The 21,244-nt window shown below is 43.2% G+C and overlaps 1 protein-coding gene across 1 annotated transcript in view; it reads left to right on the plus strand.

Moving 5' to 3' along the window:
• Window positions 1-21,244, plus strand: part of pard3ba (par-3 family cell polarity regulator beta a) — a 205,305-nt gene that overhangs the window by 173,381 nt on the left and 10,680 nt on the right. Inside the window, exon 23 of the mRNA XM_087836160.1 lies at window positions 12,606-12,682. Coding sequence (XP_087692286.1) covers window positions 12,606-12,682 — 77 coding nt within the window. The remainder of the gene's footprint in view (window positions 1-12,605; window positions 12,683-21,244) is intronic.

Consider the following 21,244-nt stretch of genomic DNA (forward strand, 5'->3'; position numbering starts at 1 on the left):
TGCGTGCAGTCTCTCTGCCTCTCCTTCTTGCTCGGCTCTGTACCGGTCAGTTAATTAGAAACATTTCAGGTAAAATGTTAAAAATGTCGGTTTATAAAGAAAAGAGAGGCTGAACGAGGCTGAGATGCTAGTTTGTGCATGTTGGAGAAGGTGAGCAAGTGAGAGCGCGAGCAGCTGGTCCGGGGGTGTTTCTCGGAAGGAGGCTGCACTAATGTTAGACTAATGTTAGTGTTAATCAGGTTAGCATATGCCCTGTGCGTGTGCGCATGTGTGCGTGAGTTTGTGCTGTTCCTGCACCTGCACTGTGAAAATGAGGAAACAGAGAAGAAGTCTGGATGCAATAAAAAATGATGTGGTTTAAAATTAGGTAAATAAATTCAATTCAATTTTATTTATATAGCGCCAAATCACAACAAAAGTCGCCTCAAGGCGCTTCATAGATACAGAGAAAAACCCAACAATCATATGACCCCCTATGAGCAAGCACTTTGGCGACAGTGGGAAGGAAAAACTCCCTTTTAACAGGAAGAAACCTCCGGCAGAACCAGGCTCAGGGAGGGGCGGGGCCATCTGCTGCGACCGGTTGGGGTGAGAGAAGGAAGACAGCCCATGTTCTGTGTGAATTCACCAGTATCTCCCATCTTATTGAGGAATTGTGGCCCCACCACATCCGGGCATTTGTTTAAATACGGATTTTTTTATGCTTTCAATCAAGCTGAGCTCTGGGCTTTGGGATTCATTCCTTTTTTCAACCATTCTGTTGCAAATTTGCTGCAGTGTTTGGCTACAAAACGCACCCAAACCATCACCCCTCCACCTCTGTGCTTAACGGTTTCTGTGAGGTGTTTATGCTGATATCACAGCCAGACGTTTCCACTTTGGTCTCATCTGTTAAATGGACACTGCTCTAGAAAGCTTGTGGTCTGTTCAAACGCAGGCTTTCTCTTAGAAACACTTCCAGATAAGTGACACTTCTTACATTTTAACATTTAACATGCTAGCTGGCACCTGGAGAGCCTGAAAAGTGTCTACTACACATCAGAACACTCCCTTACCGTCGGTGATGCCGAAGAAATTAATGATTCTTCAGAGTAAGCAGTACAGCATATTAGCTTAACACAAGAATCAGATCAGTACACAGTACTGGTGGATACTTGAAGGCAAAATCTCAGTGTGCAGTCAGATCGGTCCATCCCGAGCATAAACCTCCTAAATGTGAACACATTTAATCACAGTGCACTGCACAATAATTACTCAGGAAACAAATGCATAAACTGCACAGAAACCAACATGCACATATGTATGAACACCCGCTCAGTCACATTTTATTACCGACTTTTAAGAGGTAACATGCCACAAACACATAAAACCCACACAGCTCACAATCAACCATGGAAAAGAAACAAGTCTAGACACGCATAAGCAGGGACACACACACACTCACAATCATCATCAAAGAGCTGCAAACCTCAGCTTTGGCCAGACTGAAGCTGTTTTCAGAGTTCATTTCACTGCAGGAGGCTGCAGCCAAATCCAGGCTGGCAGCGAAGACACAAAACTTTTTGAGGAGAATCCCATAATTCAGTAATTACAAGACATGCAGTTTCCTCATCCTGGTTTCCTTTTAACCCCCTCTGAGATCACTCTCGCACCCTTAAACGTAAAACACACTCTAGATTTTCTGTTATACACACACACGCCCGTCTTATCCTGTACAACAGTTGAGCCCTGCGCTGATTAAAGAGTGCCCATTGGTCCCTAACTCTAACTGTGGACCAGGCTGCTATTCTAGCTCGTAAAATTACACAGGCCCCACCACAAGTTAGTGTTTGGATCACGCAGCCCAGAATAACATCGAACAAGCTACTGTGCCCAGCTACTGGAAAACAGACCAAACAGGATGAAATGACAGAGGAGAAATGAGTCGGAAGGCGGGGCTTACAGGAGACTGTTCTTTGTTAATGCAGGGCTTGATGTGATAATTATAAAGGGAAGGATGTGCTGCAGAGATTGCCCCTTCTTACAAGCCATTTAGTCCAGCTTTCAGCCTTGTCAGATCGTTTTATTCCTTTCCACTGAGGTGAGATAATTCACTGGTTTGCAATGCAAATGTAATTGCCGGTTGCACTTATACCATCAGCTCTTCCAGAACAAGGAATTATTGGGAAATTGTGATTCATGAATATTCTGCAAACAAGTAAAATTGAACTGTTTCCAGTTAAAAGTAATCTTTACCAGCCCCCAGAAGGTCACGGGGACATTAGGGGAGGACAGTACGTACTTGCAAAATGTTAGCATGTTAGTTTTTTGACAGAGTACATCAGCTTGAAAAAGGCTGATTTTCCATTGTGATCCCCTTGCAAAAGCAAAGGGGGAAAAAAAGACTACTGTGGAGCAATTATCTCTCCATCCCATAGTCTGCATGTAAAAGATGAATGCTGCCAATGTTATATCACACTCTGGTTTGTGGACCACCACCTTAAAGCTAACACTAGCTAGATTGGTTAGCAAGGTGCATCAGTAGATATGGGTTCAATGCACAGACACACAGTTAAATGGTAGCATGCAAATGAAAAATAAGAATTTTCCTGTGAAATTACCTGCAGCAAATCATAGTTATTATGCAATGATTGCAATAAAAATGCCTCTTAAGGCACCAAGCCGAGCAAACACTTTGCAGCCTAGCCGTCACCTCTCTGTCCCTCAAAATGTCCATGCCCGTGTTTGTATTAGGGCTTACCTTTAGGTCTTAATCCAAGTTAAATGAGTGGGTTATGTAATATCTCACACCCTGTATAATTATGAAAAAAAAAAGTTGGAAAACTCTTTTTCTTTGCTCTGGTTTATCCAAATTCCCATTAGGCCTCGCAGAATCGTCATGCTCATTCGGTGCTCTTTCTGAAATTTCACAGTCTGAGCAGGTCAGCGGGTGTTGTGTATTGTTTGACATCGTCTGCTTTCTTGGCCATTGCTTGATTGGTGCACATACGAGCACTCCCTGTTCCAGCATCTCCGAAGCGCACCGACTCAGACTCGAGCACTGGCTGAACTCCTGTTCACACTCCTGGGAGACAAAGACAAGAGTTGAACAGCTCGTTCCAGCTTTATGTTTCTACCCGCTGCTATCAGAAATTCTCACACACACGTATAACACCTTTCTCCCTCTTTTCTCCCTACAAAGTCACAATGAGTGATTCCATCCACGGACTCCTCCTCCTCTGTCCTTGTCTCTCCAGCTCATCCCTGAGGCTCCACGTTTCCCTCTCGCTTCTTTTTTTGTTTTAAGTCACTTCATTCCGATGCTGCACAGCAACCGGGTGATTTTTTTTTCTTTTCTTTTTTCCCCCTCCCTCTCTCCCGCTTCTCCATCTGGGCCAGCAAAGGCCTACAGGGACTTATTTGGTGTCTGTCTTTATCCCCACAGCTCGTCTGTGGCCTACGGGCAAACTGCAGAGTGTGATCTGTCTGCGAGCTGATAAAAATCTCCCGTTCTTCTCAGTGCTCGTGCCCACTCTCACTTCAAAGCACTTCACCGCGCTATGTTTAGATTTAAGAAGATGGAGTTTCGACAGGGTCATCTACGTGTTTGTGTTGTCTCCGCTGAGGTCACATTTCCGCCGTCGTTTTAAATCATGACACCATTCCTCTCAAAGGTGCCAATGTGCACAATGGGCATTTTTGTTGTAGCACCTGCATTTTCAAGGTAATGTCAAGTTCTTACAGGTTTTTTTTCTTTTTATATATAAAGCTTTTACCTCTAAAAAAGGAGGCATTAAATGCAGGTGCTTGTTGTTCATAAAGTCATATTTTTATAGAGAAATCTAAAAGGATAAGCGTGATTTATTTCATCACTTAAGGCTCTGAGTGTCTTCCTAATTGACTTTTAAATCAAGGGGCTGGAACACTAAACAGGCCACTTCATCACCCCCCTTCCATCCAAAAATCTGGGGTTTTGTGCATTGTCTGTACTTCACAAAGAAAATTGCTGCCAGCAGTGAGCTGGGAGGCGAAAGGGACATCATGGGCCAAGAGGATGCAGTGCTGGCAAACATCTGCAAGTACTGCACTCTGCAGAGGAAATTGCTTCTTTGCTAAATTTTCAGAGAGAGTTGGAGGGAGTTGGCTTCTAGGTAGCTTCTGCTAAAGCTCCATCATACAAGAAGCAATCTTTTTTGGGGGAAAAAAACACTCTTCTGTGGATCTTTCCAATCCCATTAATTGTTTTTGGAACTTAAAAAAATCTGGAAAAGCCTGGACAAAACATAAGAAAGAAAAATGGACCTAGAGATACATCAGGATAAACGAGTTTTTGGGTTTTGTTTTTTTTAAACTGACCCCTTCAAACCACTGCAGTAATCCTCTTCTTTAAAGGTCCTGAAGTTGGCAGGGCTTGCATCAAAGCATCTGAAGGTCAAACAGATCAACCTCACGACATTTTCAGCAGGCCATTGGAGAGCATGAGTAGCTGGATGCAATCATCAAAGACTCCGTCGCCGGCGGTGGTGTCAACCCCCACATCTAAAAATCTGTGACCGGAAGGAGAAAACAACAGAGGACTGTTTAACGCGTGCTGTGGAGATGATGCCTTCTCAGAGCACAAACGCATGACTCAGCACAGCTGGACGGGGAACTGGCAGAGTGATGCTGCTGTTTTGTGTGTTTTTTTTTTTTTGTTAAAAAACTGGTTTGAACTTTAAGGCTGTTTCTAGACTTGTGCACACTCTCTGGTTGCATCACAGGGGTAAAAATCTGTTTCTTACACACATGAAGACCTGCCTTTTGGAGGCGTCATAACCTGGAAAGAGGGGACACAAACCATCTGCACACACAAACCCTTGCAGGGGTATTTGGATGTTATTTCAGTGAACAGTGGGAGGCTAACAGAACCGCAGAGGAAGACAGGAACAGGGACACGGCCCCAGTAAATAAACAACACCCCATGGCCACTGCCATGGCCACACACACACTAACACACATGGAACAGGTTTAGGATCCATGTTGATTGAAGATAGGTGCGACAGCAAAGCACACCAACATGTAAGTTCCCATTCTGATGTCAAAGGCTCCTTTCCAGAGGTTACTGGAACTGGAACTTACTGATTTGGTTTAGCATAACATCTTAATATATTGTTAATGCTACAGTCACACAAGGGGAAAGCAGTGGTTGAAGGCTGTGGCACAGTCAAATTTGTTGTAATCTCATCGCCTTTGAGCTTCAAAGACAGACTAGGTCTTCTTCAGAGTGACTTTTTTGCATCAAGACAGCATTAAAACATCAATAAGTTAGTCTGCTATCAGTTTTAAATTGACTTGGGTTACGTTAGTGATGAATTGTTATGAATTTTCTAAAATCAGAAAGCTGTTCCTGTCTGCATACGCAGAAATTCACATTAACTACTCGCATTCAGAGTCTAATAAGGACCTCTTAGATTTGAAACAGAAATTTAGGGATAGTGCTGTACTCGCTACAGGACAGCAGTTCACCTGTAGAGTGACACCGTATAGGACTGTAACCCCAATACACCACCAAAGAAGTTGAACCTGCGTTGCAAACAGACGTGTCATAGATGAGTTGCATTGATCTGGGGAGGCTGACTCAGCGTGTTGGCAAACTCTGCATTTTTAAATTAGACTAGCAAGTATTTGCTAACTTTTGCTAGTTTCATAGTGATTGTTTGGAGACCAGTTGCAACCAGAAAGATTTTATACATGAGGACTAAAAATATATAAATGAATAATACAGCAACAACCATTAGCCCACCGTCATGACAGGTCTCCACTGCTGTTTCGCTGCTGTGCTGTGTGCCTGAGAGCAGCAAGCAGCAGGTACTTTGACACCGAGCTGACATAAAAGTATACATACATTATGGGGCATAAATAAAGCAGCACTTAGGTATAGTTTTTTTAGTTTGAGGAGTACCTGCTGAACTCTGCAGTCTCTACTGTGCCAGCTCTCTTTGTCTTTGTTTTAAATCTCTGTGAGTACGCTATGATAGAAGTATCATTATCAGGGGAGGAACACGAGGCTCTCTGCAGACATCCTCATTGCCCTCCGAGGTCCGTGCAGACACTACATTACAATGCACCAACTATGCATTAGTCCTCCAGGTGGACTTGGAGGGGAAGGAAAAAAAAAAAGTATAATAAGAACAGCTACTCACCTCTGATGTCTGCAGCTGTCTATATGTGCGTCAGCAGGAGGGTAAAATCCCAGCCTCGGTCTCTTTATTACCCACAGAAAGGCTCAACAGTGTTAAAGAGAAAGATGCAAGCACCAATGTGTATGTGCGGTCAAACTGACTAGCAAAACATGGAAACCGCCACATCTGTGAACACCATCGCCCGGCCGTGTTTAAAATCTCATATTTGGAACCAATAATTCATCAAAAAATCCAGCTGCTTTGCACAGATGCTTTAACTCTAAAAGACAAGCCTACTTTGAATGCTGTGTCATCATTCTTGGCTGATGGCAGCTTAAACAAATCAAATCCTCTCTCACTCTCTCTGTGTGTTTGTCCACTCTTAGCCAGTAGCGTCACTGGTTTTCACAGAGATGTGCACAATGTTGTGTTGAGTATGCTTCCTCTCTCGCTTCTCTGATGCATGTAAAACAGTCAGTCTATTTGGAGTTCATGTAAACAGTTTGAAAGTTTAAACCGGAGAAAATGTATTTGGACAGATAAATTAGCTTTGCGTGCGGCTGCGGCAAAGCATACGAGTCACCAGCACCGCTCTGAACACTCTGTAGCTAATGAGACAAAATATCTGTTGGCCCGGTTTGTTTCATCCTTACATGGACCTCTAGCACACTCGTCTAGTCAGAGCCTGAACTCAACTGTAAGGAAATGTAAAGAGCCATTGGAAGGTCAGAAGCGGAGGCCTGCACAAACACTAACAATGATGACAATTACCAGCAGATTGGCCTATTACCAAACTAGACTGCATTCCAGTCTGAATGTGTGTAACCTTTGGTCCCCGTGTGTGTGTATGTGTGTGTGTACCATCTGCTGCTAACGAGCTCTGTGTGAGCAGGGTCCAGGTGTGGGAGTGTTTAGTGTACACTGGGGGGCAAGTGAGCCTCCTGTTTGTGATCCGCACACACAGAGCCCTCCTAATTCGACATAATCTTGTGTGCCGACGGGCTCGATTCGGCTTAGCATGAAAGAGGTGCTTCGACCTTTTCGAGCATGAGCTGGTTATTAGCTGGTAACTATGCCAACAAACTGCCTCACAAGAACACTGCAAATCCAAGAATTTTGCCCAGAAAAAAAAACTTTCTTTTGGAAGAAGATGCTCAGCCCAGTGGCTTTGCAAAATAAAGGAAAAAAACTGAAAAATCACTGCTTTGGACCTGTCATAGTTATCAGTGGTTAACATGAGCATTAATAGTCAAACTACTACTATTGTTCCTCTTATCTTGCCTTAGTCGAACTATATGATCATGCAAAGACTTCCACAGCCAAACTTGAGGACCATCGATGTGGATGCACATCGCAGCTAAATAAAGAAGCGGTAAAATGTTGCTGCAGATGTGGATCTCTAGCTTTAAAAAACTGCAAAATAAGAGGAGGATGCTCTCGCAGATTAACGATGATACCTAGAGTATATCAAGCAATCCACTAATGCCGACGTTAGAAACAACTCATCCCTAAGAACGTTAAAGCCAACGGAAAAGAAGTCGTCTTAACTTTACCGTCACTCAACCCTAAATAGGATTAGAGCTTTAAAAAAGCGCACAGCTGTTGTGCTTGTCTACATTTAAAAAGCGTGGTTGAAATTTAAAGATTTGTTCACCTCAAGAAGTGCTTTTCAAAGCTTTCAGGTGAGAAAGCACCCACTCAAAGAGAACGTACAGTGTCAGATTTAGCTCTGTAGTCATTAACATTTTAAAGCCATGTTTGGATGAAACTTGTTTTTGCAGGAGTGTTTTTGAATATATAAATATATATATACATATATGGATGTGGTGGTTTCTTTATGTTTAAAACTCCAGCTGTCAGCAACTAGTGGCAGCAGTAGTTAGATACTCTTTGGCTCACAGGTTCCTGCTTTGTTTGGTGTTCTCTTCTACATGTGCCTCATATTTACAGCTTCTTTCCCCTCTTCTGTTTTCTCTCCCTCTTATCTATTCTATCTCCTCCCACGGGGGAGTCAGCAAAATCTCATCACAGTGATTTTTAGGGAGGGTGGGGGGAGAGAGAGGATGGATATCGGGTGGGTTCCGCCTCATCGTGCCAGTCGGATGCAGGGCTCGCGGGGTGATGTTGCCAACAGGAGGTGGGCATGGGGTGCCAGGCACAGGCTCCTACTGAGACACATGCTTAATTAGCATCCGAGATGGATGGAGGGAGGAAGAAAAGCATGGATGGATGGCAATACAGGAGGCTAATTATGCAGTTTGAAAAGAGACGGCGGAGTAAAGCGTCTTGGAAAAGGCGAATCTTAGCATCTCAGTCAGAGAATGAAAGCGCTGCTCAGGCATTGTGTCAAAGCACTTGGACTCTCATTTGAGGCTTATTGTATATATGAACATCACAAATTTCCAGCACAGCCAAAAGTGCTTCAAGAAATTCATTTCCTGAGCTCTGGCAATGCTTTCTGATGAATGCGACAGCTGCGCTGCTAGAGCTGAGTGGTGTGTGTTTTTCAATGCGTATCATCTGGCACTGTCAAGGCAAAGCTTTCTAATTTGGAAAAATGGAAAAGTGGCATTCTGCTCATTCACGCTCGCGCACGTGCCAACCATTCTGTCATTGCGAGCGTTTGTCAACTGGCGAACTGCGGCACGTGCGATGACTCGACACAATTATAGACTTTATATCCTCTGTTATGTTTAAGCTCGTTTGCTTTCCCACGATGAGAGAGTATAAAAAGCAGTCTCTGGATATTTTTATTGTAAGGTTTTAGTGCAAACTACACACAAATAAATGTAAATCCAGAGGAAGTGCAAGCAAGATTAAAAGGGGGGCAGATTATGCTCATTTGCTACCTTCAAGTTTTTTTCCTTGGTCTTCATTAGAGTAGCTTTGCATGATTCATGGTTAAAACTAATCTCCCTTCTTCTTCTGGGCCTCATACTTCATCACCTGGGTTATAACAGCTTTCCTCTGATTGGCTGCCCCTCAGAAGGTTTAAACTGCAGGTGGGTGGAGCTTCTGTGTGGGCAGTTACTTCTGATTTTTAATCTGAGCACTCACTATTGCACTAACAGTGTAAATATGACAGAAAATAAGGTAAAGCATTATTTGGTCGCCCTTTAATTTCACCATATGGCACTACTCCCTGTCATTGGTGTGCATGTGCAGAATCTGGCTTTCTTTCAGCTACCGCCTGCACATGACATTAACTTTGGCAGTGATAGCTGCACAGGCACAGCAGCAGCCATGCTGTACGTACACACAGTGTTTTACATGAAGACGTCAGGTTCATCACCATGACGCGTGAGGAAAAGTGCATTTGATCCCTCTCCACCTTTCTGAAGTTCTTTTGCTCACTGACCGCCTCCTCAGAAGTCTGACTGCTGCATTTCCCCTCTTAACCGAGATGAATTTCATATTGCTGTTTTACCAGTTGCCATGGTGAGACCGAGACTTGTTTCGTGTGTTTGTTTACTTGCATGTATGTGTCTGTGTACACCGCAGCAGTATTTCAAGGCACATCATCTGGCACTAAAGCCGGCTGTCTAATTTAGGGGGAAATGGGCTTCCGTCTGAAAAGCATCCATATGACAGGCATCCATAATGTGTGTTTGGGGTGTGTGTGTGTGTGTGTGTTTGTGAGTTAATAAAGGGATCATCCAGACCTTTGGCTGCAGGCTATTATGTTAATACAATCAATGGACAAAGAATTTCACTCATTTTATCTAAACACACATTTCCTCCTCTCCTCATCATTCTCTTCCTTCTCCTCCTCCTCTTCCCCTTTTTTTGTCTGTTCACAGTCAGAAGATGTATTACGGCTTGTCCAACACACAGACACACACAGAAGGTCTTCCACCTGAGTCCCAGCTTCTTGCTGCTGCTAATGCCCCCTTTACCTCACATTATTATGCATCTCTTTGCATAATGGCCCCTTCTCTCGCGCACACGCTGCCATCCAAAGATGGAGAGTTCACTTTCTGACATTATATTAAAACTGCACACAGACACACACGCGCACACAGCCCTCACGACTAGCACAATATTAGCATACTATATACACACACAGGCACAAAGCCACTTCAGCGAGTCAAGTAGCAGCCTTGCCCTAGCCATGGCTCTGATGTGCTTCACTTCCTGGCTCCCATTCAGAGGCATTAGAGCTCTCTACATTACAGAGACATGCTAATGATATCTGGTAATGCGCCACTGCAGCATTGACATGCAGAATGAGTTTGAACTCATACATACATGCAAAACAGAGCGATACACTGGTCTTGCATGAAGTCATGCGGACTCTTTTCATAGTGTGTCTGTGGTTTTAAATGCTGTGTACGTTTGCTGGCTTGCATCGTTTTGATAGCCTGGATCAAACGTACGGCTGTTTGCCGGGTGAGCATCTGTCAAATTCACGATTAGCTTGTTTATGTCAGTTATTGTACATATGGTTGCTTTTGTGTGTTTGACCAGCTTTCTAGCGCGTGCGTGTTGTGCTGCAGTGGTGGATGGAACGTTTGACCATTGAAATGTCGATTGGGTAAACAGCCTGTGTTTGTATGTGAAAACTGAGAGTCCAGAATACAGATAATTGAAACTGTGTGTTCTCCCCATGCCTCTGCCTCCACACTCCTCCCTCCTCTCGTGCCCTCAGGGACGACTTGTTTAAAACCATTTGTATTGTCACGATCTTGGAGCACGTGCACTTGTATGCAGCTAAATTTGATGGTAAACGTTAGACTTAAGTTCCAATTAAGTCGGATGATGGTGTTTATGGTGCAATCACTGTGCTAAAACACAGATGCATCTCAAATTCCCCTCATTTGTACAAATCCTTAATAAAATTCAAAAATGTCTTGGATCAGGGGTGTCAAACATAAGGTCTGGGGGCTAGAATCAGCCCGCCAAAGACTCCAATCTGTCCCACTTGATGTCTTAGGCAGAGGGGCATAGATTTTAGACTTTTAACTTGTATATTCATGAGTTTTAGAGCTTTTCCTGCCGTTAAAGACCTCCTCATTCATAGTACACCAAAGTAAATAAATAATAGATAAACAATGAGATGACAGAAATACAGATATACTCGAGATATATGTTTTTATGGTGGGTCCAAAGCATAAATTTTAATTATTACAGGACAGTCTGAGCCATTTTCTGTAATTTTACAAACCTGTTACTTACTTCTTAGTCCCAACATGTCACGCTAACAGATTTCTTCCATTTACTCCAGCAGTGTTTCAATATCATGTAGAAAAACTGACACTGCTACATTTTTAAATGCTTTTGTCCAGCACGAGTCAATTACCAGCTTCAGGATGAAATGTAAAAAATAAGAGCTTCTTAGCACACCTCCTTATTATTATATTATTATTATTATTAATATTAATATATCCTTTAGTTAAACATGTAGCCTCATTGAGATCAAGGTCTTTCTTTCCAGAGAGACCTCAACCAAAAGAAACATGCAAGGATTGAAACAGCTACATAATAAAAGGCCACATTATACATGATCACACAGTCAGAAAGAAATCTACAAGAGTCATTGCAGATGGACAAAAATCTAATATTGGGAGCAGAGTGCACCGTGCAGTGACCTGCAGGTCTGTATTGTGGTCAGGAACATAAGAAAATGAACATAGCATGTTTATTTTTTTTTAATTGGCTCTTAATCGCCCTGTATGGAAATGTCTGTATTCATCATGGGTTTCTACATTTATTCACATTTCCCTTCCTCTGTAAGTAATTACAAAGTGCAGGCGATAACCTGTTATCCAGGAAAACAACGGAGAGGCGTAGAGAAAGAAATTTAGCAGATTGTTTTTCTGCTGCGGTGTTTCAGTGAGGATGAAAAGTTGACCTGAAAATGCACGGCTGTGTACCAATCCATGTGGAAACTGTCTTTGCCAATTTATCCGCCTAAGCATGTGGACGGCTTTAATCATTCGGTCACTTCCCGGTGATGGCCTCTCTGATGAGAAACATATCCACCGTCTTTTCAAATCCTACTTTGAATTTCTTCTTCTTTTTTTCTTTACCCGTGGCTGACATGTTTGAAAGAACTGTACACACACACACGCACACGCACATTTATCAAAGGGGTACAGCATCCACTTGGAGGCGAGTGTTTATGTTACCACATGTGGGGCATTCCACGACTCCTCGCTCTCTAATTTTTGTTTATACTGAAACCTTAAGGCTGCACACGAAAGCACGTGTGCTTTGAATGCTTAATGTACATCAACAGAGTTAAATTACCACCGGACTACTGAAATATTACTGAGGTTAAACATGTAGCCTAAGGACATGTGTGGTCTGCACTGCAGGGTTTAGCTCCTTAAATCAGCCTTAAAAAAGGCCTAAAACATTTATTCTTTCAGGTGACTTCCATCGGCGGCGTTGTGGGTTCGTTGTTTGGTGTTTGGGCCATTTTGATTTGTTTACTTACATTGCTTCTCCTGTGTTTCCTCACAGATGGCACCCAGAGGAGCCGACTCTCGCCCTGACCACCAGTATGAAGAAATAGACCGACAGTACCTCACACAGCCCAGGTGAGACAGCTGTGTGTGTGTGTGTCTGTTTTATTCTTCAGAGCAGGAAATGAAGGGCTAACTTTTTGCCACTCCCTCCCTTTGTGTCTCCCCCACTCTCACAAGCGCACACTCACACAGAGCGCAGCACAGACTAATCCTCTTTGGAGCTTATAATTAAATCTGGAGTGTTTGCCTTGGGAGTGTCTACTCATCCCAGGAATAGGACTGATCAGCTCTCCAGAGAGCAGGGCACAGGCAGAAGGATGTCTCTCCCACAGACACACACAATCATGGAGGATGGTTTGCTCCCATGCAGGATGTATAACCTCTAGTGTGGGTTTAATGGAATTGCACATTCCTCCTGTTTGCTTAACCATGCTCTTGTCAAGCTATATAGCACATATACATTTGCCCAACCACGCCAGAATATTCACTGTCTTATGCATGTAAGCGTGTGTATGCACATGCTGAGCAAACGCCATTTTCGTGATGTTCGCGGCCCGGCAGCTAAGTGGAGCGTGGAGTGGCACTGCGCATGGAAAGCGAGAGGAGGAGAATGAGGAAAAGAGGGGACACCGGGATGGAGAGCAGGAGAGTGAGAAAAAGAGAACAGTCATTTCACGGGTTATTGCCCCTCCTGATATGACAGGCACCAGGGAGCGCAGACATCAGCACCAGCTCAGGGGGTACGAGGCGCACTGAGAATCTGAGAGGGAGAAAGCAAAGGAGAAAGAAGGACATAACCAAGCTGTGCAGGGATAGAGAGATTATCCAGCTGTAACTAGGGGGACAAACCCAAATGGAGGCAGGTTGAAGGAGATTTGAATGACCTTTGATAGACCAAAGCTTCCCTTTTATCGCACTGTGATAATCCATCAGTCAGGTTAGCAAGTAAAAGTAAAACAAGTCATTTCAGCATCTCGGATGTGTAGATTTGAATCTCCTTGGATTTGGAGTTTCCTGTTTGGCAACACTAGAAAATTGAAGATGCTTTATTGGGAACGTGAGTTTATCGGGAAAGCATGAACGCTGTCCCAGCCAAGCATGAAATATTCCAACAATTACTGATTCGCAGCACATGATAGTGTTAAAAGTCTAACTCTCAGCTCATAGATGGATAGATATCATAGACTAAAACTGTTCTGGGAGATCTTGAATAATTAGTCATTCCTGAGTCACTCGGAAGTTCAAAATAATACTCGGGCAGGGAAAGCATCAGTTTATATGCCGGGATGTGGAAAATGGTGGAATGATCTCCGGCACCAGAGAAGTGGAGATGCAATAGTGGAAATGTAAACTGCTTCCAGCAATATTGCTAGCACAACTTCAGCTGTTCGCAAGCAGAGACAGCATGCTAACGCTAAGCTAGCCCAGAACCCAGAGTGATGATAAAGCTGAGTGCATGATGACCCCAGCCCAGCAGCCAGAGCCTGAACTTCACAAGGTAACAGAAGCAGTGATGAGCAGTCTCGCTTTATAGCCTCCATCTCTGTCTGCTCTACAGTAGAGTCACTGTGATGATGTAATGTGGCCTCAGGTTTATATTGTCAACTGGTAATTATGAGACAATGGTTTCAGGTTGTTTTCACAGAGTAACACGAAAATAAAGTAACAAGTGCTGTAGCACATTACGTTTTCTGGCGAGTAATTAGTGAACATACTGGAGAAATGTTTTGAGTGAAATGCCAACACTGACCTTAACAAATCAGCAACCACATTTGATTTTAGTTTGACCAATCTCCCACTCAAGACCGCCCCCTTGCGCACATCTGGACTCCTTCCAGCACAGCTGCTATTTTTAGATTGCTTTTTGTGCAATTTCATCATGAACCTCAAACTTCCTCCGAGCCCAAACATCCATTTCTGCCTGACTTTGACGTTGGCCCTTTCCTACAGTGAAATTCGAGATAAATGGCCATTGTTTTGACACTGTGGATGGGGCCCAGCAGACGTCACAAACACACAAGTCCCTGGATCAGAATGAGTTGTCCGAGGAGTGATGTGAAAATAGCTGCAGCACTGCGCAAAGGGATGAACCTACAGAGGGAAACTGGCCATTTTTTAATTACACAGATGGGCTGAGTCATTATAAATTGAGTATGTGGGTTTAGATGTTGGTCAGGCAAATCAAGCAATTTAAAGATCTTATGAAGTCTGGGAAATCTTACTATGTAATTATTCTCTATTTTCTGACATTTTTATTAAGGAAAACTTAATTAACCGATGATGAAAATAATCATTTTAACCGCCTTAGTGGTCGCTTGCTCTAAAATGTTTTTAGAGCGTATAAATGATAATAACAGATGCTTTATATTAAAGTGGCCTCCATCAGATTCTCTGGCTTTCATAATTAGACACAAACACAACAAGTGAGGTTCAAATAATGTTCATTACCTCGAGAAATTTCCCTCACTGTTATTTAACTTTCTTCATCTCCTCTTTGAAGTATTTTTGGGCCCAAGACCCATAGGATGTGATCCACTTGAAATGCATATGCTACAGTTAACACGCTTCTGGGGACATTTGAATCAGCATCAGAGCAAAAATAAAAAGAAGAAGCCAGAGCAACAAAAGGCAGAGGAGAAGTGCCAGATAGAGTTTGAACACTATTCAGACTCACATGTTTGTGTTTTTGTTTCTGATGTTTCTGTAAAGATAAATCACGGCTCCTCGGTCCCCAAGACTCCTCTGACTCTCTCTAGCATAAATACCAAGGCGAGAGGAGGAGGGGGGCACAAATATATTCCGGAATGTGCTTTATTTTTTCTTTCCTCCTCCTCCTCCCTCTTCTTCTTCTTCTTCTTCTTCTTCTTCTTTTTTTTCATCGTGAGGGGGAAAAACAGGAGAAAAAGGGAGAGCAGACACAGCAGTGAATTGAATGCATTTTTCAAAGTGGAGCTGAACTTTGTGCAAAATCCCCCCGGGGGCCGCCATTATTGAAAGCCATTTCCTCTCAAAATGAGTGCGGCTCCACCATTGGCCTGGCTCTCATTAGCATACATTTGGCCTGCCTTTGTGTGGAGCCGGCTGGGGCTGCAGCTGGAGTGGTGGGAGGGAAAGAGGTGAGTGCGTGGGTGTGTGTGCACAGATAGTACAGGAGATGTATAAAAGCATCTCACAGATGGGTGGATATGGAAAGGAGAGGTAGGAGTTAGGATCGGTGATGTGGAGGCATTAAGGGCTTCAGGTAGAAATTCAAATATTTCGCTTTCAGTCGTCGGTAACAGATTACAGTTTTCCAAATGAAAGCACTTAAGTTTAGAAGGTGTTTCTTAATGTTTTTTCCAACTCATGAATGTTTGTTGGCACTTTATGGTTATTGTGTTGGGAAAATATGGGGCTTAGTGCTAAGGGCTACTGCATGGCAGCCAAGAAGAGAAGCTGAAGTCTGGCAAAGAGGATTTGGAAAGATGGCTAGAAATGGCAGCATCGAGAGGTTTGCCCCAGGGGGAGGATAGTGCTGCTTTTGGCTCTTACCGCCCTCTCCACCGGCCATTAACGCTGGGGTGCAGCTCGACCTCCAGATTGCCCCCCGTGCTTTGGGAGGCACACACACACGAATGCCCAACACACACGCGACCATATGGAGAATATTAACATCATTACCAATTCAAAGCAGCGGGTCACAGGCGCGACGACCCAGCCCCGGGTTATCCAATCAGAGTGTCTTCGTGACCCGTTTCCCCCAAGGTGATTGGATTAGGTTGCCAGGTTGGCGTAGCAACGTTTATCTCCAGGGCTGATAATTGGCTGATTAATGTGCAGCCGATGGCCAGAGAGTCAAGAGAGCACAGGGCTTCAGTCAGGAACCGCAGTGAAGCTTCTCTCACATGTGAACAATGGAAATTATCCACTGAGAAGGACACAGAGGTTGTGCAGTATGTAAAAACTGTCCATCTGGCCACAGTAATCCCAACAGTGTATTTGTGGAGGTGTGTGTGTCTCCCTTCCCTCACCAAAGGAAAACCAATAAAGGGCACCTCATTGTCTCTTAAATGATCAAACAGGTGAGGGTAACATATGCTGCAAAATGGTCAGTGAGCAACCTGTAACATGTGGTAGAGCTGAGCAGAAACTAGCAACAGTTGGACATAAGAATGTAGACATTTGTTTTACACTTCTTAGTAAGTGTAGGAGGAAGACATAATTAAATGACCAAATTCAGACAACATTCACCGACATGTTGGACTCATGAAGACCTCGAGCAAGTTCATCTCTCTGCACCTGTGTTTGCACTTAGCCGTTCTAAGGACCTCCTCATGCTTGAATACTTGACAAGTGACTGAATCCTGTATGCTCTTAACAAGCACTCTCTGCTCCTCCTTAAAAACCAGGGGCCAACTTCTTGATTGTCCTTAGCATGCTGAGTATCCGCTGCTATGTGGGAAAGTGTCCCTTAAGGACTCTTAACTGACCCTCATGAAAAGTGCACATGCTCTGTTCCTGGCTTTACAGCCTCTTGGCTTTCTCCACCATGTTTCAGCACTTTTCACTCCGGTTATGTATGCTCAGGCCCTGATGAGCCGCACTAAGGCTGGACACACCAAGCATCCCAGGTTTTTTTGGTTGTTTTTTTTGGGTTTTTTTTGTTTGTTTGTTTTTTTTTGGGGGGGGGTTGGTTTTTTTTAACAAAGTACTGCACAAATGTCTTTTTTAATTGTTTGTTGAAACACAAGTCCTGTAAAAATTATATTCCTCTTTCCTGATGTCTGATTTTGAAGTCTGAAGTCTGAAGCATGCAAGTTTTTCTCACTTGCATGCTTCAGGTCATCAAAAATGTTTTTATGTTAGACAAAAATAACCCAAGTAACTACAAAATGCTGTTTTTTTTTATTATGATGTAATTTATTGAGGGAAAATAAGTAGTTCAAACCTACAGGTGGCCTTGTGTGAAAAAGTAATTTCCCCCTAGAACTAATGACTTGTTGGGCCGCCCTTGGTAGCGACAACTGTATTCAAGCGATTGTGATAGCTGGCAATGAGTCTTTCACATCACTGTAGAGGAATGCCGGCCCATTCATCTTTACAGAAGTGTTGTAATTCACCCACTGGAGGGTTTTCAGCATTAACGGCCTGTTGAAGGTCATGCCACATCATCTTAATCAGATTTAAGTCTAGACTATAACTCCAAAAACCTGTATTTTTTATTTTTTGAGTTATTCCGAGGTGGACTTGCTGGTGTGTTTTGGATCATTGTCCTGCTTCATAACTCTTGAACTGCAGGATATGAACTCATGGCCAGACATCCAGTTTCAGGATTTTCTGGTAGAGAGCAGCACTCATGGTTGCATCAATTACAGCGAGTCATCCCAAAGCAGACCATCAAACTACCACCACCATGTTTGACTGTTGGTATGATGTTCCTTTTATGAAATGTAACAGGACGCAAACCTTCCAAAAAGTCCAACTTTTGTCTCGTTAGTCCACAGAGTATTTTACTCAGTCTTGGGGATCATCACGATATTTTCTGGCAAAACTGAGACGAACCTTTGTCGTCTTTTTGGTGAGCACTGGTTTTCGCCTTGAACTCTCCCATGGACGCCATTTTTGCCCGCTTTCTTTCTTATTGTTGAATCATGAACTTTGACCTTAATTGAGACATGTGAAGCCTGCAGTTCCTTTAATGTCATTCTGGGATGTTTTGTGACCTCCCAGATGAGTCCTCGATGCACTCTTGGAGTAATTCTGGTCGGCCGGTCAGTCCTAGGATGGTTCACCGCTGTTCAAAGTTTTCTTCATTCATGTATAAAGGCTCTCACCGTGGTTCACTGGAGTCCCAAAGCCTTAGAAATCGCTTTACAACCTTTTCCAGACTGATGAATTTCAGTGACTTTGTTTCTCAACAGTATCTGTGGCACGATATGTTGCTTTTTGAGATCTTTTTGGTCTACTTTACTTTGTCAGACAGGCTCTATTTGATTGATTTCATGATTTAACGGGTCTGTCAGTATTCAGGCCTGGATGTGACTGGTAGATTTGAGCTCAGCGTTTCAAATAAGTGGTTAATCACAGCTAATTCATCATTTAAGAAGGAGGGCAATTGTTACTAGCAGCGTGTCACAAAACATGTTTGGTTTGTTTTGTCCAGTCTCTAAAAAAAAAGGCCAACGATAGATAATGAGTATCTTTCCACTCATTTCAATAAATTGCTGCATTTATTTCCCATTTGCCCTGCAAGCTATAAACAAATGAGGGCTGGCTCAAGTGCTGAGCTAAAAGTGCTGTATTAAACAACTGTCACATTTAGTCACTTATTTCTGCCACACTGTTATTTCTCCAGCTGGAAATAAAACCTTCGAGTCTCGCGTCTCACACAGTCGTACTGCAAGAGTATTATCATTTTACTGCAGTAATATTGTTAGCGCCTGAAGTTTTTGAGCTCCTGATGAATTTATACGGCCTTTTCAAGGTCAGTGGAGAAATGATATTTGTTGCTGTCCCTTCTTTATTAAACCTTTATTCAGCATCTGCCAGCTTCAGGAGCGATCACCTGTGTCCCACCCGCTGCCGTCCAGCTGTCGAATGACTCACTTTAAACTTCTCTAACTCATTTAAAGTATATTGTCTCCGTAGGTCATTTCATTCCTCGGGTTCTAGAGAGTTCTTATTTCCGCTGTGCTTTTTTTCCTGCATTTGCCCCATAACAGCTGGTAATGGCTCAGTAACCGAGACGATTGGTTTAGAAGTTTGTGCGGCCCACCCCTTCCTCGCTTTATTGTTAAATAATACCAATAAATAAGCATCCCAAGAGTATGGAAAGCAATGTGTGTGTGTGTGTGTGTTTGTGAAGCACTGTGCGGGTTTATTCAACTGATTTCCCAAGAGGTGCACTGACCCTTCCCTTTTTTAGGGGGCCTTTAAGACGGAGTGAGCCCATTGGTGTGCAGAGGCAGAAATGTTTGTCCCGCTAACAGCGTTTGCGCTCAGACACAGAAAGCTGTAATGGAATCAGCAGCAGGAAATGAAGGGGCTTTAACCAGCTCTGTCGCACGCTCAGCCGAGGCACCGGCGGCTCTACCTGTTTACAATAACTCCACTTTTTCAGCTTTTTCCCCCCTGATTCCATCAATCCCTTTGTCTGCATTCGTCCGTCACTTCTGTTTATGCGTCTCTCACTTCTCTTTGTTTCTCTTCTGTCTTTCCCATCCCTCTCTCAGGCCGAGGGGGAGAAATGAAATCATGGCATTATAAATAAAACAAAAGATATATACACTTTGATGCCACAGCGGTGCCTGTAAGCTCGGTGAGAAATACAAAGACTGTCATGTACGAGTCTGCGTGACATTTAGTCCGCAAATACAGACGGACAGGCGGGAGTCACCGTGAATTCAAATGCTCTCCTCTTTACTCAGAATAAAAGGGAATGCAATCCAGTGGACGCAGAGTGAACTTAGTTTCCACTGATAGGGCTAATAGAGAAATGTGCTGCAGAGGACCTAAAAGTTTCTGTTTAGTTAAAAAGAAATCCCACCTGCTTCTGCCATCAAGTGTTGCTTTACTGCTTTTCCCCTGCACGTCTCTGTTACCCTGCAGTACTGTCCAAGAACTAAATCCAACCTTTGACTGCCTCAGTAATAGCTTCTACTTTTGCTGCCATGGGAAATTGACTGTTTTGGGGTTTTTTTCTCTGGAGCAGCAGCAGCTAAATGCTTTGGATTTAAGACGAATAAATGATAGAGCCCAGAAACATGACATCACCGTCACGATGAAAAGGGCACCGAATGTCGCTGCGACTTTTACCAAAGCGCCTATTCTTAGTTTACATACAGCCTGTTGGGCCTGCTGCATCTCGTCTCTCCTCACCTTCTCATTGCTAACCCCAAGGTCCCGTTCTGCACCTGGACCCACCGTTACCTGTCACCGATACTGTACACACTCCTACTCCCCCCGGCCACCCATCCTCACTATATAGTAGCAGCGAGTGTAAACACAGGTCCATTTAAATGGTGCGTGCAGGTGAGAGCCAATTTCGACCGCTGTTGTTGACATAGGCTGGTTTGATTAGCAGAGCTGCCTCAGCAGCCAGGACCAGAGTGGCTAATGGTTTCCTGTGCTGTGGGCCTGCTCTGTGTCGAACACTCAGCTCAGCACAGTGCCATTAGCGCTCCCACTCTGCGCACGTGCATGTGGACGAGGATGAATTTGGAGAATCTGGCAAATGCATCATACACTAATGAATATGTCAATCTGCTAAATATACTGTATTACATCCTTTAAATAAACAATCTTTACAATAACTGATGACCGGTCTGTTTGGACCACAGGAAATAGTTTGGCTAAAGTCTCAACCTATCATGAAGAAACCTGAGAACGCACGCATAGATGTCACTGCCTGATATATAATATATATATATATATATATATATATATATATATATATATATATATATATATATATATATATATATATATCTCAGATTTATGTATAGTTTTTTATTTCATATTTATATCCTGTTCATAGCCTGTACATACTTATAGTTATAGAATATTCATAACATACTTCATACCGTGTACATTATAACATACCATTATAGACCCATTCCTGTAATATACTTACATATCTATATTATTGCTAATATA

Source organism: Neolamprologus brichardi, chromosome 23 (assembly GCF_056152115.1).
Source record: "Neolamprologus brichardi isolate AB-2024 chromosome 23, ASM5615211v1, whole genome shotgun sequence".
In the NCBI taxonomy this organism is placed as follows: domain Eukaryota; kingdom Metazoa; phylum Chordata; class Actinopteri; order Cichliformes; family Cichlidae; genus Neolamprologus; species Neolamprologus brichardi.